Source organism: Eurosta solidaginis, chromosome 2, assembly GCF_040869045.1.
Source record: "Eurosta solidaginis isolate ZX-2024a chromosome 2, ASM4086904v1, whole genome shotgun sequence".
Taxonomy (NCBI): Eukaryota; Metazoa; Arthropoda; class Insecta; order Diptera; family Tephritidae; genus Eurosta; species Eurosta solidaginis.
The window spans coordinates 263,758,788-263,775,771 of NC_090320.1; the positions used below are offsets into that span (position 1 = coordinate 263,758,788).

The window sequence follows — 16,984 nt, forward strand, 5'->3', positions numbered from 1 at the left end:
GTTTTCCCTAGCATCTACGGCTGACGCATCTACTGATTCGGTTACACTTGGTTCAGAGCTTCCTCTCGGATCTCTTTGCAGTACTTCAGCCAGTTGTCGTTTCTGAGGGATTACCGGCCTCGAAGAACTATTTTTCATTGTATCGAAAAAGTTTTCTCGGCGCCTACAGGCGCGTCTTAAAACGGAAATAGATGTTATGTCTAAATGAAGTAGCTCCAAGCGTATATCAGGAAGTAAGTTACGTATTAATGTTTCAACTAATTCCTGCTCTGAAATTGGAACTCTCAGGCTATCGCTTAAGGTCATAACTGCTTCGAAAAACTGTTCAAAGGTCTCTCCGTTTTTCTGCTTCCTATTTCTTATCCTTTCCTTAATGTCAAAATCAGTTCTAACGTCCTTAAAATTGTTTTTCAACGCGTCACACAGGTCAAACCAATCAAGAGCCCGTACTGAATGGTGATACCTCCAGTACCAATTCTTTGCTTTGCCCTCGAAAAGAACGTGGGCGTTTTGACAAAGAGCATTGAAATTGCCTCTTAAGGATGACATCGTCAATGCGTTTATTCTATAAATAAATTCATCAACGGAAACGTTTTCTAGGGACCCATCAAAAGTTAACTTCCAATTAATAATAATTTTTGAAATCGCTTCAGGTGATAAATTATGTGTGTTTTCACTCCTACGAGTATTGTTGGCATTGTTAGGTGGTATATGATTTCTAATGCCATTGTTTTGATTCTGAGAAGCAGAGAGTCGTCTTTCTCTGGTATTATGCAAATCTAAAAGGTTTTCTGACAATTCTGCTCCTTGCCGGGCTCGATCATTATTGTTGTTGTTTAAGCTAAGATTTTGGAAATGACTTTCTAACGTCTGAGATACTAATTGGCTAACGCTATCTGTAATTTCACGAGTCATGTTAACTCGTTGACGTTGAGTAGTCTCCTCTATCATTTGTTGAATACGCTGTAAGTTAAAATTGGTTTGTCGCTGTTCATCTCTATTCGGTCTGTAATTACGAGCGCGACGCGTATAAGCTGGTGACTGAGTATTATCCTGTATAGATCTTTCAAGTGGATTATTATTCGCAGTCCTAGATCTTGTTGCAGGACCTCTAAAACTAGTGTTGTTACTTCTGGCGACAGCACCTTGAGCAGCCGCATTCTCAAGTACAGGACGGAGTTCCTGCTCAGAAAAACTTCTCAAAGACTGAGAATCGACAGTTCTACGACATAAAGGACATGTGTCGTTATCTGTCAACCAAATCATTAAACAAGATCGGTGAAACCCGTGCATACAAGGCGTAGACACGAAGTTAAAGTTTGTGGTCTCCTCGTTGCTAATAGAACAGATACAACCAGGAGCCGCTATGTTCGCTAAATTTTCCTCACTGTGTCGTACGGACATTATGGAGATTCCCTAAAATCTGCACTTGAACTACAATGTTTGTGGAAATGATTAATTATCCAAAAGATTCTACTTTATAAACTGAAAAAACTAAGTCTTGTAAGTTGTATTAAGCCGAGGGTTAAATGTAAAGGTATATAGTTTTATTTTAATTCGCATACAAAAAAATTAAGGTGGCTGTTGCACTTAAAACAAATTCCACACTTTACTAATTCACATTGAAGCATTAACCCATAAACGCTATTACAAAGGTGAAAAGTAAAAAAGAGAAATTCTACAAAAATTTCAAGTATAACCACAGGTAGAGTGAACTAACGGTGCTTCAGTAAACAATATTCCAATATGATTAAAACAAGAAAATGTTTGCAGATATGGATTAGTAGCTTCTAAGAGTTGGTTAGATGGACGAACCGGGCATCCAAACTAATTCCGTCACTCATCAAAACTAGGTAAAAAAATATTATAAGACCCATACATAACGTTTCCAATAGGATTTGAAAATATCATGTCATTGGGCCACACACGTTGGGCGCCATTTATATATATACTGTCATGGACCGGCACTAGGGAATAGGCAGCGGGGCGTGCATGCTTGCATTAACCAGGCTTAATTAGTCAGTCGGGAGGTCGGGGTTTTTGCTCCTATCGAACCACCCTAGCGTAAGTATATATAAAAAGTAATTCATGCACTTTATGGAATAAACCCGAACAGAAAATTCATTCAAAAAGAAAAAATGCTTTCAGCTCATATTCTTTATATACGGACGGACTCTCTTAACTAGCATAGTAATAGGAAAACCGGACAGACAACGATACTCTGAACTCAGAGCAATACCCTGCACATACACACATATCATCTAACATTGGCCACAATACCGAAAACAGAATTCCTATGCAGAAACCAAGTAATGCGAAAAAAAAACAATACACCTATGAGAGGAGGTCTGTGGTGTTGCTTTGCCTCTTTATTTACTCTCGCTCCCTGCCCTACCAAAGTATTGAGAGTTCACATCATCTCTCCCATACCCAACCAACACTAATCCTCGACTACATACTCAACTCACAAGACTTTAAAACGATATTCTACTCTTTATTCATGTTATTTATTGCTAAGCACTACATGATCATTGCAAATAAAAAAAAGAGATTTATCCTCATTCTCTTACATTTATGATTACAATATATATTTCATTTACTCATTCTTAATTCAATTCAGTTGCGATTGCCTGGATATACAAAAAAAATGCTTACATATTTATGTTTGTAATAATATACCGAAATATAAATTAACATAGTTTGAGCGAAATTAAATCAATGAAAATATGTGTTAACTGTTGATATCCAGCTGTATTATGAGTAAAACTTATAGTATTTTATGATTTAATTTACCTCACAAAAACTTACATATTTACATATTTATGTATGTATATTTGTTTGTGTTACTTACATTAAACAGGGTGCTGCAACGATGTTTGCGCAAACAGGTTGCTTTGAATTTTATGTAAATTACTTATTTTATAGTTGGCTTCTTGTTACATTTTGGAATAAATTTTTATATTATGTAGTTGTTGCTGCTAACGTCACATTAAATTAGCTTTTAAACTGATTTAGTTTCGGCTTACATATTTAAAATTTTTTTTTTTTTTTTTTTTTTAATAAATTTGTGTATTTTTCTCTTTTGTAGTTATTATCTAAGGTTCTACACCAATATTTAGATGCAAAAATATTAAAGTGCCATTTGGCGAAAATTTATTTGTAAGAAATTAAATTATAAAAGAAGCATTTTAAGGAAAATTATAAAATAAGGAAACTATTGATTACACTCTGTATTATTGAGGCAACTTGGCATATTACTATGATTGCGGTTGAATATTTTTTCCGGGTATTTTTATATTTATATTTTTTTTTTTCTTTTTCAAATCGAACTTACTAAGAGAGAATGTTTTAATTATTGTTCTTAGTTTCGGCGTATGGTTCGGGTTCCCTTTTTATAGGTTTTACATACCACGTGGAGTGGCGGCGCAGATGGGACCCCACTCTAAGCTTTGCTCCTGTCTTTCTCTACCTTTATGAAATAATATATTCGTTTGTGGCCTAATTTACGGCTGTATGATATTAGCTGGGTATTCGCAGCGAGGGCTGGATAAGGGGAGGCGTACCTTTCCCTACACGGATTTCCTCGAGGGAAGGAACCTTGCCGCCTACGAATATAATAATATATCACGTTTTGATCCTTTTAGAGGAGGAAATATGTATACGCACCTTTAATAAATTATATTTTTAACTCCTAATCGCATCGGATGTTAAAGATGGCCTACAAGAGGGGATTCTTTCTTGTGCGAATATTTTGTATTACATAATACTAGGACTTATTTCAAACCAATATTATCTTTTTTTGTTTTTTTAATATCGTCTTGGGCGAAATAATACTTTTATCGCAATTATAAGCTTTTTTAGCAGTTCACTGATATACTGTTTAATGAAAATTGATCGCGATGGACTAAAAAACTTTCGATTAATCGCTTCACAATTTATAAAAACTTTGCAGATGTTACTTGCTGTCGATCCTAAGCGGAAATGGCAGAGGATATGATTGTGGCAGAACCTGACACCTGCGCTCTCTCCCTTTTCTCAGATGTCTGACAAGTTTTGCCTGTGTTGGATAACGCAAAAGAATTTGTAAAATAATTCGTTCGTTGTGGTGGGTTAATCTGTCAATCCCGATTCGAATTTGATATACATTTCTCATATCTAACCGAGGTTATTTTTTTTTTAATATGGGAATCACTGAAATAACCCCATTTGGAATTCTAGCCATCACAGAAGCTATCCGCGCACATCTAAATTTGTAAAAAAAATGTGTGCAGTTCGATGTATTTTGGATTAAAAAGCAATATACTCTTCTAACCTAAAGACTTGTTCACTTGTTTAGCCTTAATCAAATCTAGTTACATTTTCTCTTAGGACAGGTAAATGTGTTTTTCATTCGTATGTTATATTTTTTATACCGTATATTTTAACTGAGTTATTCTACTTGTAACACTATTACTTTTCAATACTAAATTTCTTAAAAACCTTGAAAACAAAAAGATATATCTTTTTTTCATGGCATATCATGTCAGTAATTTTTTGGCAATACATAAGCCTGTATTTGTTTCATAGTCTAATAACAAAAACAGCGCGCATACCAGCGATTTTTTTAGTGGTGATAAATTTTGCAAGAGACTGATTCCCCTATTGGCAAAAGGTGGCAACCTTGTGAAAACATCCTCAGTGACAACACCTAGGTGAAAATGCTTAAAATGTAATACCATGTCGATGTACCAAATTTGATTCAAATGGGTTAAGCTGTATCCGAGATGGTAGTGGACACACAAAGAAATATAAAATATAAGATGAGGTGGCAACCCTTATTAAAAATGTCAATAGAATTGCGTAGTATCTCACGTAATGCCAAAAAAAATTACCCCAGGTCCAACCGAAGCCGGGGTCCTAATATATAGTAATTCTACGCGGAACACCGTGAATTTACTGTCTAATATTTCCTTTCATAACAATGAAGTGAGACAACCACTTTTTAAACAGAAATAACTGATGTTTTAATTTTGGCCAGCTAGACTGATCAAATACCCCACCGTGCGACATAAACTCATTTTCCAAATTCCTATAGAAGTCGTCTAAAACACATTAGTTTTACGAACATAAGAAAGATGGAATGCTTCAATCCATTACAATTGAAGGTCTTAAAGACACTTTGAGCGAGATCTTGATTATGTCATCCCACTTAAGTTGGAGCAATATTGTTACTCAAGATTTATTGCGCTGATCCCAATTCTGGTTATATGGCAATATACGATAAAATAAATTAGCAGTTTGGAAACAGATGAAACTATCCTGCAATAAATCGTGCGATTAATCCCTAAAGAGATCGGTATGCGATTGACCTCTTTTGTCCACATTGGGTTATAATTGATCCCCTAGTCCCTTTTGGGTTATTCGTCAGTTTGAAATTTATGTAGCTAATTGAAAAAAACAATAAAAGACAAACAGCAACAAAATGAATAAAATAAAAACTTAAATGTGATTGAATAGCATTATTTGAGAAAAATGCCGAGATATATACCGAACCTGAATTACTAGGACCATATGTTCCATTATCGTAATATTTGTTTTGATTATGTTATTCTGCAACACCAATACGAAAAAAAAGAATGTTGTATTAGAGTTTAAAAGGGGTATCTACGGGTAGAAAGAGGACTTGTCCGACAGTTTCAATAGGCGAACAAAAGATACTAATTGATAGTGCCCGTAATTGTACGAAGATAATATGTCCGACGCTACCCGGATGGATACCAAAAGGGCCTGTCGGACACATGCTATAGTGGTACAAAGAGGAAGTGTCAAATAGTACAGAAAGGATCTGTCCGACAATACCCGAAGTGGTACAAAGAGGGCGTGTGGAACAGTACACAAAGTATCTGTCCGACAGTACCCGAAGGAGTACAAAGAAGAACTGTCGAACATTCCCAAAAAGATCTGTCCGACAGTACCCGTAGAGGTATAAAGAGGACCAGTCCGACACAACCCGTTCAGGCAAAACAGGTACAATTGGGTTCTCTAAAGGACATGCTCAAACAATGGTGACAACTCCAACCCATATCAAGAGAACAGAACTGTCTATAGTCGTATACTCCTTTTCGACTCAACCTGGATTCATTCTAGACTAGTTGAATTCTTTTGCGTGTTAGTTAAGTGTACGCTTTGTTCTTTTCATAAAAATATAAAGCACTATAGAAATGTCATCTTAAAAAGCTGTGTAAATATTTTTTCATCATTAAGGGCATTGAAATTTTAATTAGGCACTTCTATCCAAAAATCTACTCAAGGTTAAATGGCTTGAGTGAAAAAAAAAATAAAAAATTTCCATTCTCTCAGTAGCCTTAATTCAAATAAGGAAGTGTTTTTATTGTTCAAATTCCTGGAATCTCGAAGGAAACGTGTTTGCTTGTTTTTTATTCACACACCCAATTATGTATAAATAGCGTCCACAAAATTGATTTTGTTGTACTTTATATTTAAAAAGTGTTGGAAGTAGTCTTAAACTATAATGAATTTTTGCAATAATTTCGCGCTCTTTTTTGGCTTGCTAAGCTGGTTTTTGCATTATACGAATGCGGAATATCGCATACGAGGTGGCCGTAATTGGAATATAAAGGATAGCCCTTATGTAGTATCAATACATTATAACAACAGAAATCACTGCGTCGGTTCATTAGTCACTTTGCAGCACGTGGTTACAGCTGCAATTTGCGTGGTAGAATTCGATAAGGACTTGTTCTTTGTTGGAGCTGGTATAACGGATTTTCGTGATATAAGCCATCTTGCACAAACACGCACTGTACAGGATATATTTCATCCATGTAATTATGATCCCCAAACAAAACATATGGATATTGCTGTGATGAAAGTGCATGAAATGTTCAACCGATTTGAGAAAATAGTAGACACAATACAAATTTCCGAATGTTCATTTGAAAGCCCCACACAAATTCGGGTTAGTGGATGGGGTTGGACAACTGAACAAAATGGGCAGACTTCGAATATACTCCAATCTACTCTCTTGTATACATTACAATATAGGGATTGTGTGACTCGTTATAGAACGGCAGGAATAACTTTGTCACAATCAGTGATTTGTGCTGGTTATACAGCTGATGTGTGCTTTGAAGATATTGGGGCACCGGCCGTTGTGGATGGAAAACTTAGTGCGGTGGCATCATATAATCGGGGTTGCGAGAGCTGGATTTATCCGACTATTTTTACAGTTATATATAATACAGAAGTTCAAACCTTTTTAAACGATGCAACGACGCGATGAGGTCTTAATTGCAGGGTGTTGATGTAAATCGACTTGTTCTCCTTTTAAATGAATACACAGATCACATATAGTTTTATTATTTTCTTTATTAGCGCAAATCATGTTCAACACAACCATCTCGCTACGCAGTTCACTCAATACTGCCCTTACTGGCCCGAACATCCTCCGGCCTTGAGACTCGATGCCACTCGAGGCTCAATAGGTTCTACAGGTAATACACATAACTTCTGAATTGGACGATTAATGTGATCATTTCCAGTCCAAAGTGTTACATTGCGAACTAATCCATCGCGGCCGGGATGCAGCGCCGTCACTCGACCCATTCTCCATAATGTTGGTGGTGTATTTTCGTTCTTCAGGACTACTAAGTCGCCGACCTTCAGATTGCGTCTTATCTCTCGCCATTTCGGACGCTGTTGTAGCTCATGGAGGTAGTTATTGCTCCACAATTTCCAAAACCTTTGCGTGATTTGTTGACGAGATTGCCAATAGTCGAGGCGGTTCTCCGGCCATTCCACTGGTACTTGTTCGCCTAGAGCTGGCACTAGACTTTCACCGATCAACAGATGCCCTGGTGTTAGAGGGGCTAAGTCTTGCGGATCCGCACTTTGGGCACACAATGGGCGAGAGTTTAAGACAGCCCCTATTTCTGCCAGCAATGTCTGCACAGCTTCTATCGTTAGCAATCGGGCTCCCATAACGCGCCGGAGATGGTGCTTAGCCGCCTTGACAGCAGCTTCCCACAGTCCACCCTGGTGCGGTGCAGACGGAGTTATAAAATGCCACTCGGTTTGTCGCATGGATAGTTGGTCAAAAAGGTCAGAATTCTGCCAAGTCTGCAACATTCGACTCAACTCTCGTTCAGCGCCAACAAAGTTGGTTCCGTTGTCGCTCCATAAGTGTAAGCAATGGCCATAACGTGAAGTGAAGCGGATAAAGGCCATAATGAATGCTTTAGTGGATAAATCTGATACAAACTCTAAGTGCACAGCCTTTGATACCATACACACAAATACCGCGATGTAGCCTTTAATAACTACATTGCCTTTTCGCCGGTCAGGACGGACCTGGATAGGTCCAGCGTAATCGACCCCTGTATGAACAAATGGACGCGCCGGACGTACTCTACAAGCGGGGAGCGTTCCCATCATTTGTTCGCACATTTTTCCTCGCAACCTTTCGCACGTTATACAATTTTTTATGAGGGTTCTTGCCAATGACCGCGCCCCAATTATCCAATAGTTTTGTCTCAACGCCGCTACAAGCTGCTGCGCCCCGCAGTGCAATAGTTTCGCATGCGTTGCTCGCGCAATCAACATTGCCAACTTACCCTTCCCTGGTAGTATTACCGGATTTCGTTGAGCGTCAGGCAGTTCTGCCTCTTGTAAGCGGCCGCTCATGCGTAGTATCCCATCTTGCACAAATGGGGTTAACATTCCAAGAGAGTGTGATAATTTAGAATACTCCACAATTTGCTCTTTCTGAGCGCAACGCTCCAGTGCTTCGATATCACTACCATAAAATTCATTTTGCTCTCGCCGAATCCAGAATGTCAATGCGTGTTCCAGTTCTTTAACGGTCAGGTGAAGTTTCTCTCTCTCTGTCAATGTTGACCGGCAGTTTTTAGTGAATCTAAATACCCAAGCTGTAACTATCGTTAAGCGGTTCATAGACGAGTAGCGATCCAACAATGAAGAGCTTTCAATACACATAATGTTTATCGTGGCCAACAATTTATTCGTCGTCTCTCTGCGTCTTCTTGTTTGGCGGCATTCCATTCTTACCTCCGTCTCAACCTTTTCCGGCATCGCTTCTGGTGCTTTCGGCCAGCTGACATTCGGTAACTGAAGGAAGTCAGGTCCGTGCCACCAAAGTTGAGAAGCCATTAATTCCCGCATTGGCATCCCTCTAGAAATGAGATCAGCTGGATTTCTATCAGTAGGTACATATCGCCACTCGCAGTTCGGTAAATTCACACTAATTTGTCTTACTCGGTTAGCTACAAATTGTTTCAGGTCCCTCTCACCTCGTTTCAACCAGGAGAGTACTACCATGGAGTCCGACCAGCAGGTGGTCGTGCCGATCTCTATGTGATGTTGAGTTCTACTGATATTTAAAACCCGATGCATTAGCTCACTTAGTAGCATTGCTGCTCGGAGTTCGAGACGGGGTATAGTTTCCCCACGTAGCGGTGCCACCCTGGATTTTGCCAATAATATGTTTGATTTAACTCCGTCGTCAGTATGTATGGTTGCGTATATGGCCGCTCCTAACGCCTGCATTGATGCATCCGAAAATCCATGTAAATTCATAGTGAATCGTCTCGCATAACCAATCCATCGGGGAATTCGGAGGTCATTAAAGAGTGGAATTTGTGAGAAGATGCTCAGCCATTCAGTTTTCAAATGATCAGGTAATACTGCGTCCCATTCCTGCCTTTCCTTCCAAATTTTTTGAATTAGTATCTTTGCATTTATTACAAAGGGAGACACCAGACCATCCGGATCATAAATTCGAGCCGTTATACTCAACACTGAGCGCTTAGTCCAAGAGGTAGTGTTGATATTCGGTAGCGATTGCACTGCGAAAGCGAACTCATCCCCTGAAGGACTCCACCTGAGACCAAGTACTGATGCTTCCATATGGGCATTCAACCACGCCTCACCTTCAGATGATTGTTTATCGATGAAACAGTTAATACGGTTCGAGTTCGATCGCCACTTTGTTAGTTGAAACCCCCCTGCTGCTAGAAGCTCCTCCATTTGATGGCATAATAGTAACAAATCTTCTTCGGTATCCTCCCCTACCAAACAATCATCCATATAAAAGTTATCTAGCACGGCTCGCGAACCCCTCGGCCATCTTGCTGAATTGTCCCTGGCACATTGCTGCATTGCGCGGACAGCACAAAAGGGTGCTGAGGCCATCCCGAATGTAACTCGAGTAAGCCAATATTCTTTAGTTCGCCTGCATCATCTCTCCAAAATATCCGTTGCAGATCCCAATGCTGCTCTGCTATCTTAACCTGAGGAAACATTTGCTTGATATCCGCTGAGATTGCATACGCATACAAACGGAAACCCCAAAGAAGATCAATCAAATCTTGTTGCAACTTGGGGCCGATCATTTGCACATCATTTAACGAAACTCCAGTATCCGTCGAGCAAGATGCGTCGAAGACCACCCGAAACTTTTTTGTTATCGCATGATGAGGAATGTAATAGGCCTTGTCTCCTGGCGGTCTGTTGGCTGGTCGCAGCCAGCCCTTTTCTAAATACTCATTTATGAACGACTGGTATTTCAACTTAAGCTCCTCCTCTCGTCTGAAACGTTGTTCTAATCTGAAAAATCGTTGCATCGCTATTGCTCGATTGGAACCGAGACGCTTCCACTGAGGTCTTAAGGGAATATGTAGGATATAACGTCCCATGTGTGAGTCAAAAGTATGTGTTTTTATGAAGTGCTCCTCACATGCTCGTTGCTCCTCCGTCCAGGTTGACTCATCGCCCGACATGCTTTCTGGTTCGAAGAATCCTCGTAACAATTTATCAAGATGAGAGTCTTGTTCTTCTTGAGCTATATTATCTTTTAAATGAGTTGCAACCACGCTTGTGTTTGTTGGAATCTCCCCAAACAGCAACCAACCTAAACGAGTCTCCTGTGCTACGAAGCCCGACGATAGTCGTCTTATGTTATCCTGCATAACTTGTGCCCATACCCCAACCCCTAGAAGCAATTGAACCTGTGCCGGTTGATTAAAAGTTGGGTCTGCTAAATATGTCGCTATATCTCTGGGTAGGGCATGCTCTTCAAAACGTTTTTGAGGCTGTAGCATTTCTCCCAATACTGACGGTACAACTAGACAGGTAACTTGCAACCGGAGGTCGGCATGGTAAAAGGACATCAAACCCCCACTTACCGATTTATCGCAGATATAAGACCCTGCCTCAACAGCAGTAGACACACCTATTTTGATACGGCGCGTAGTAATGTTATGCCGACTTACCACGTCCTTACTTATAAGGTTTACTTGAGCTCCCGTATCGCATAAAGCGCGCAACTTAACTATTGTTCCGCTATTGGTTATAAAACGCACCTGAGCCGTTGCTAGCAAATTGTCGTTTAAATGGATGGCTTCTCCCTGAGTACTGGTCGGTCCAACCTGGTTGCTCTGTTGTGGCGAAAACCCGCTGCTGAAAACCCCGAGGCTGGTTTCGCTGTTATCCGTTAATTGCTATTGCTCATCCCTAGTTTCTTCATCTATCACTGCTGCTAGAGTCAATGCGCGCGGTGCTCCCTTTTCGAGATTTGATTCTAGCTTCGGGCATATAATGCTATTGTGAGGCAACCTTGCGCATCGTGGACAACGTCTGGCCAAGCAATTGCGAGCAGTATGGCCCCTTCGCAAGCAGTTTTGGCAGAGTCCTAGTTCAAAAATTCGTTTACCCCTTTCCTCCCGGTTCATTCGTTGAACTGCAGGACACCGATGAAATGCGTGATCTCCTGAGCAATTGAAACAAGGATTGTAGTTCGGTGTCAACGAAACATTTGGCTTTATACGCTGAGTGATTGGCTGATTGGTTGTACGTTTATCGATATGGTTCGACGAAGGTAGCATTGCATGACTCAGGAGCCCGCTGCTCCGACGCTCGAGCCAATTGTAGAAATCATTGCGTAAATTTGGGATACGGTCTATTGGTCGTACCATTTCCCACTGACTACGAGATGTATTGTCTAACCGAGATTCTAAAAAATTTAAAATTAACAAGTCGCGTTGCTCTTCTGCTCCTAACTGTCTGGAAATCATACGCAAACTGTTTCGCGTAGTATCAAGCATATCCCTAATTAATGAATGAGTGGCCCTCGGCCACATAGGCAAGGAAAAAATTGCCGAGCAATGTGCAGCGTGACACAAATACTCATTATCAAATGCTAGACACAACGTTTTCCAGGCATCGACGAAACTCTCTTCACGCTGAGGCCAATAGCCCATAGCTTTAGCCGCATCCTCTTTGACACAGCTTTGCAGCCGTCGAAGTCGTTGTAGATTTGTAAGATGCGGATTTTGAATTACTTCCGCGGCAAATACGTCCCTAAACTGAATCCACTCTTTATGAGCGCCGCGAAATGTCGGAAGTCGATCTGCTAACGGCAATTCTGCAAACTGCAACTGTAGTGTGCGATTATTAGTATGGCTACACGCCACTGTAGATGACGTCGGCTCAAGTGCCTTAATCTTTTGGCATAGTTCAGCGCGAACCCTCACGTAAATATCCTCAACTTTTTGTTGCATTGCAATGTCATCCGCTATTTGCGTTTCGTTTCGAGAACTCTGTTGCAGGTCTCGGGACCTAGCTTCAAATTTCCCCCATGCCGTCGTCAGAATATCGAGACGAGCCTTCATCACCTCAATATTTGAAATGCCTGATGTCGCAGAGGCTAACCAGTCTGACTGGCGCTGAATTTGGGACACCGTAAAATCTATATCTCCTCGAATACTTAAGGCGATTTCATTCGCGCTACCTACAGAGATGCTGTCTGCAGATCCTTCCACGCTTGTTGCCTGTAACTCGTTTGGCGAGGCTGTCATTCGTTCGGTTCCTGAAAATATTAAGAAATTTTATAGCTTTCAAATAATTATATAAGAATATATTCTCCATCCAGGATAATTCCAAAATAGTCAGTAAATGGCCCCTTATAAATGTTTGATTAAACCATAACATGAGCAGACAACATTCGCTAAGTAAACCTAAGATCGCGTCAATATCCCGCATGCAATATTTTGGAAGCCCGTTTCAATCTCAACAGTTGACCTAACTGTATTTCGCAGCGTTTTTACATCTCCATTTGTTTAAACATTTGTATAGTTCGCCCAACCGGTTCGCAGAGAAACCCTAAATTTATCGGCCAGCTGGCGCTCTCAGTTTAAACAAATATATATGTATAATTCCAAATATATTCAGTTATTACGCCTAAACGGGCCACGTAAACGCAATCCATCTAATCACATACCCTTCTCCATCAGGCCTCAAGTCGCTGTTTAGGTAAATTTAATTAATGGGTCGCAATAGTACTAGAAGTCGCGAACCTATCTTATTTCAGAACATATATACGGTACGTGCGGACTTAAGAGCAATATGTTTACACACATATATGTGTATTTCTAAGCGAACATTCATACGCCGAATAAATTTCCCAAAAATTGAATAATGCACCACAACACAAGTGCCCAAAATTCGCAACTACTTTTCCAATTGCGCTATGCATTCAATTGCATTGGTTTCCTGAATATAAGCACGCACCGTTTGTGGATAAGTTTTCTACAGAACGCTTCTTTCTTCCTTCCCCTGAGTGTGAAGCAGCCCTTTTCCGTGCCTTCGATGCTGGCATTTTATTCTCCACTTTTTTCGACTTCGGCATTTTTCCTGCCTATCCTAAAATAAAAGTATACATATTTAAATGTAAAATGTATATATAATTTATCTGAGCAGACCCAATCAAAATATCAATGTTAAAATGATAAATCCCGCAGTTAAATGCAATTATCTTTATGAAATAAAAATCTGTAAATTTAATTTCACAGAATGCGCAGATTTATGTCTTGAACCTGCACTCGTTGATATAGAATGAAAATTATGTATCTAATAACACTCGAACTGTGTGCAAACGTATAGACATTGAAATGAATGTACTCGTACATATGTATGTACGAGTATGTCAGAAACTTTTTATGGTCGCTCGCTTTCAGAGTTGTTTTAAGGCCAACTCTAAAAGAAACAAAGAATATTCTACTCAGTGATAAAACGGAATATAATCGCACCGTCGCCGCTTAATTTTGTTTCACTCTTCTTTCCCCTCGAATGCTCTTTCTTGCACACTCGAAATACTACGCACCCAAATTACGCCGAAATAAAAGGCGAATTCAGTGCTGAACGCAGTCAAAGAACTCGCAAAATATAAGAGGCAAACAAAAACAACATGCTTTGCCTCTATGCCGAAGTTTAGTCGCCGCAAATATGAGCGCGCTACTCAAATGAATAAGCCGATATGTATTTGTGTGTATAGGTACTTCACTCAAAGTGACAACACAAGTCGCAACTTCGCCGAAATAAATGTGCCGGCGTTGAAATTTTATGATTCGCTGGATTGATGAGTGCGCAGCCTAAACGAACGAACTGGTAACTAATGTCAACCAAACACAAACGCAATTACGCCGAAGGAAAGGAAGCAATGCTGAGTTGCCTATATATCGCCGAAGAGGCGAGCGCACCAATCAACCGAATAAACTGATGGGATGTGTACGTCGCGTTAAACTTCACAAGTCGCAACCACGCCGAAGTAAATGCAGCGGCGCTGTTTTTCTTATAAATCGCCGGAGTGATGCGTGCGCAGCGTAGCCGAATGAACTGGCCGTTGAAACATATGTATGTATACATATGATATTCGCCAACTGAACACAAACACGATAACGCCGAAGAAAGGGATACAACATTGAGTTGCTTATATGTACATATATCGCCGAAGTGACGAGCGTATTGCTCAAATGAGTAAAATGAGTTTACTTATAACAACAAAACGCCGTAGAACTCGCTGAATTTTACACCATCACTTGCGCTTCTTATATTTTTACTCAAATCCAAATCGTGGTTCGCCGAAACAAAGGCCAAAAAGACAAACTTACCCAACCGCATAAAGCTACAAATTTATGGTACACATTTCGATGCACAAGACGCATTTACAATTTTTTCGCTACTTTACGCTTTCCCATTAAGTGCAATCATTTTCAAATTATATCATAATTTCTCCAATTTGCAGTGCACTGTAAAAACCACTTCACCCTTCGGCTCGCAGGACCAAATTATGTTCTCCTTTTAAATGAATACACAGATCACATATAGTTTTATTATTTTCTTTATTAGCGCAAATCATGTTCAACACAACCATCTCGCTACGCAGTTCACTCAATACTGCCCTTACTCGCCCGAACAGACTACTAAGTGGAAAATCACCATAAGTCGGCTGAACGCCCATTTATATATATATTGTAAACACACAAAATTTACATTATTTTATGTAACCTTTTTTAAATAAACGTTTATTATGCTATTTTTAAAGAAAAACATTTTTGTATTTGAACAATTTCTCACAAATGAACGTAATTCAGCAGTTGTTTGAATTTGGTTAGCTTTTCATTTTGTCAAATGGTTTTAGTGCAATTATTGTATTTTTGCAAGTGATTTTGCTTTGCTTTTGTAAGAAAAAAAAAACCGATATTTCTCGAAATAATTCTGAATTTGTTGCAACAAAAAATGGCTAGCGCACAACATACCTAGCGACAAAATAACACCACGGAGGGAGACCTCAGTTTTACTAATGCAAGAAAACAAGAACTCACTTGACGAATCTCTAGAGGCTTGCCCCAGGTACAAAGACCCAGATGGATACGAATTAATTGATATTGATTTTGAGACACTTCATCCTGGAAAAAACAAATTGATGTTTGAAAATGTCGAAGAAATTGAACAAAAATTAACTGCAGTGTTTTTCCCATCTTTCATAAAAGATAAACTTAATTTAATGTACTATAAAAAATGCAGTCAAAAGATATCAATACAAGTAAGTGTTCTTTATATTACATGTCCTTACAAATTTTACACCATATCATTTTCTAGAAAAGTTAAAAATACAGCCAAAAGTTTTTGTAATTGGTGATTCAGTCAAAAATCTGTCAGAGTTCTATGTCCATTTGGACGGATTACGCCTTACCTTGACTGGCGAAAATCCTTGGGCTGAACCCTCCCAGAGGGTGCCGGCTGGTAATAGCACAACAGTTTCCTCTTCCAGGGGAGTGCTAGCTAAGTTTGGGAATAATTTCCATCTGTGCCCCAGCTCCTTAATAGCTCAGGCATATGGAAATGGTTTTTAAACGTGGCCTCAGGCTGGGAACCGGACCACGCCCAGTTGAAAAGGTGGTCCACCCCTAATCTAGGGTGTTATGCGTTTCCGTGCCCATTGTATGGTTTGCAGTCAGGGGTGTAAGACTGTATTTTTACGGAGCCTCCCGGATACCGGTCCACCTCCGGGAGTAACGGCGACTTGCTGCAGCATGGGGCTCTACCGCAGTCGACCGCATTGTTCCCCTTTCCTTTTTTTTCAGGCTGCCGAACGGCCCCATCTTAGTAGGCAGCCGATGAACCAGTTACCATGAATAAACAAAAAAACCAAGCCTCGGATCCCTGTACGGGTAAAGATGCCGCCCTTGGACTAGGCGTTACAAAAGTAACCAATCCGTCGGGAACCGCACAGACGGCGCCGACCAGGCCACCACGGCCTCAAAATACTTCTCGGCCACCTGTGCAAGCTAGTGGAAGGACTAAACCCCTTGAGGGCAAATCCAATCCCACGGCAGCCGGCAAAGCTAGGCCCAAAGAGGGAAAGCAGCGTCCGACTGAGTAAGCACAGGAGTCCCTTCCCATGTGCGTACCGGGCACCTCTCGCCAGCAGGTTGGAAACAGCACTAATTCCTACACGGACAAAAGTAGAGCCTCTACTGCTGCAAAGCTATCTGCAAAGCGGGCTGAACCCCTTGAGGGTTCCAAGGCAAATAAGCGAATCACGATTTCGGTCCGCAACCAGCGGAACATCCGCAACGCCGCCAAATACGTTGTGAGATTTGGCAAATCTTTCAGCGAAAGAGCAGCA

At 40.3% G+C, this 16,984-nt stretch overlaps 1 protein-coding gene across 5 annotated transcripts; it reads right to left on the bottom strand.

Moving 5' to 3' along the window:
* Positions 1 to 7,353: 7,353 nt before the first annotated feature.
* LOC137240878 (uncharacterized) lies at positions 7,354 to 15,242 on the bottom strand. 5 transcript variants are annotated; one of them, XM_067767801.1, is made up of 3 exons: positions 13,776 to 15,242; positions 13,585 to 13,711; positions 7,354 to 12,883 (listed from the first exon to the last, which is right to left on the bottom strand). In XM_067767801.1, exons 2-3 carry the CDS (start codon positions 13,700 to 13,702, stop codon positions 11,517 to 11,519), a joined length of 1,485 nt encoding a protein of 494 aa, XP_067623902.1. In that variant the 5' UTR covers positions 13,703 to 13,711; positions 13,776 to 15,242; the 3' UTR covers positions 7,354 to 11,516. The 5 variants fall into 5 exon arrangements, with proteins under 5 accessions (XP_067623902.1, XP_067623901.1, XP_067623898.1 ...); XM_067767800.1 differs by having other exon boundaries at positions 13,585 to 13,716; XM_067767797.1 differs by having other exon boundaries at positions 13,776 to 15,241.
* Positions 15,243 to 16,984: the final 1,742 nt, after the last annotated feature.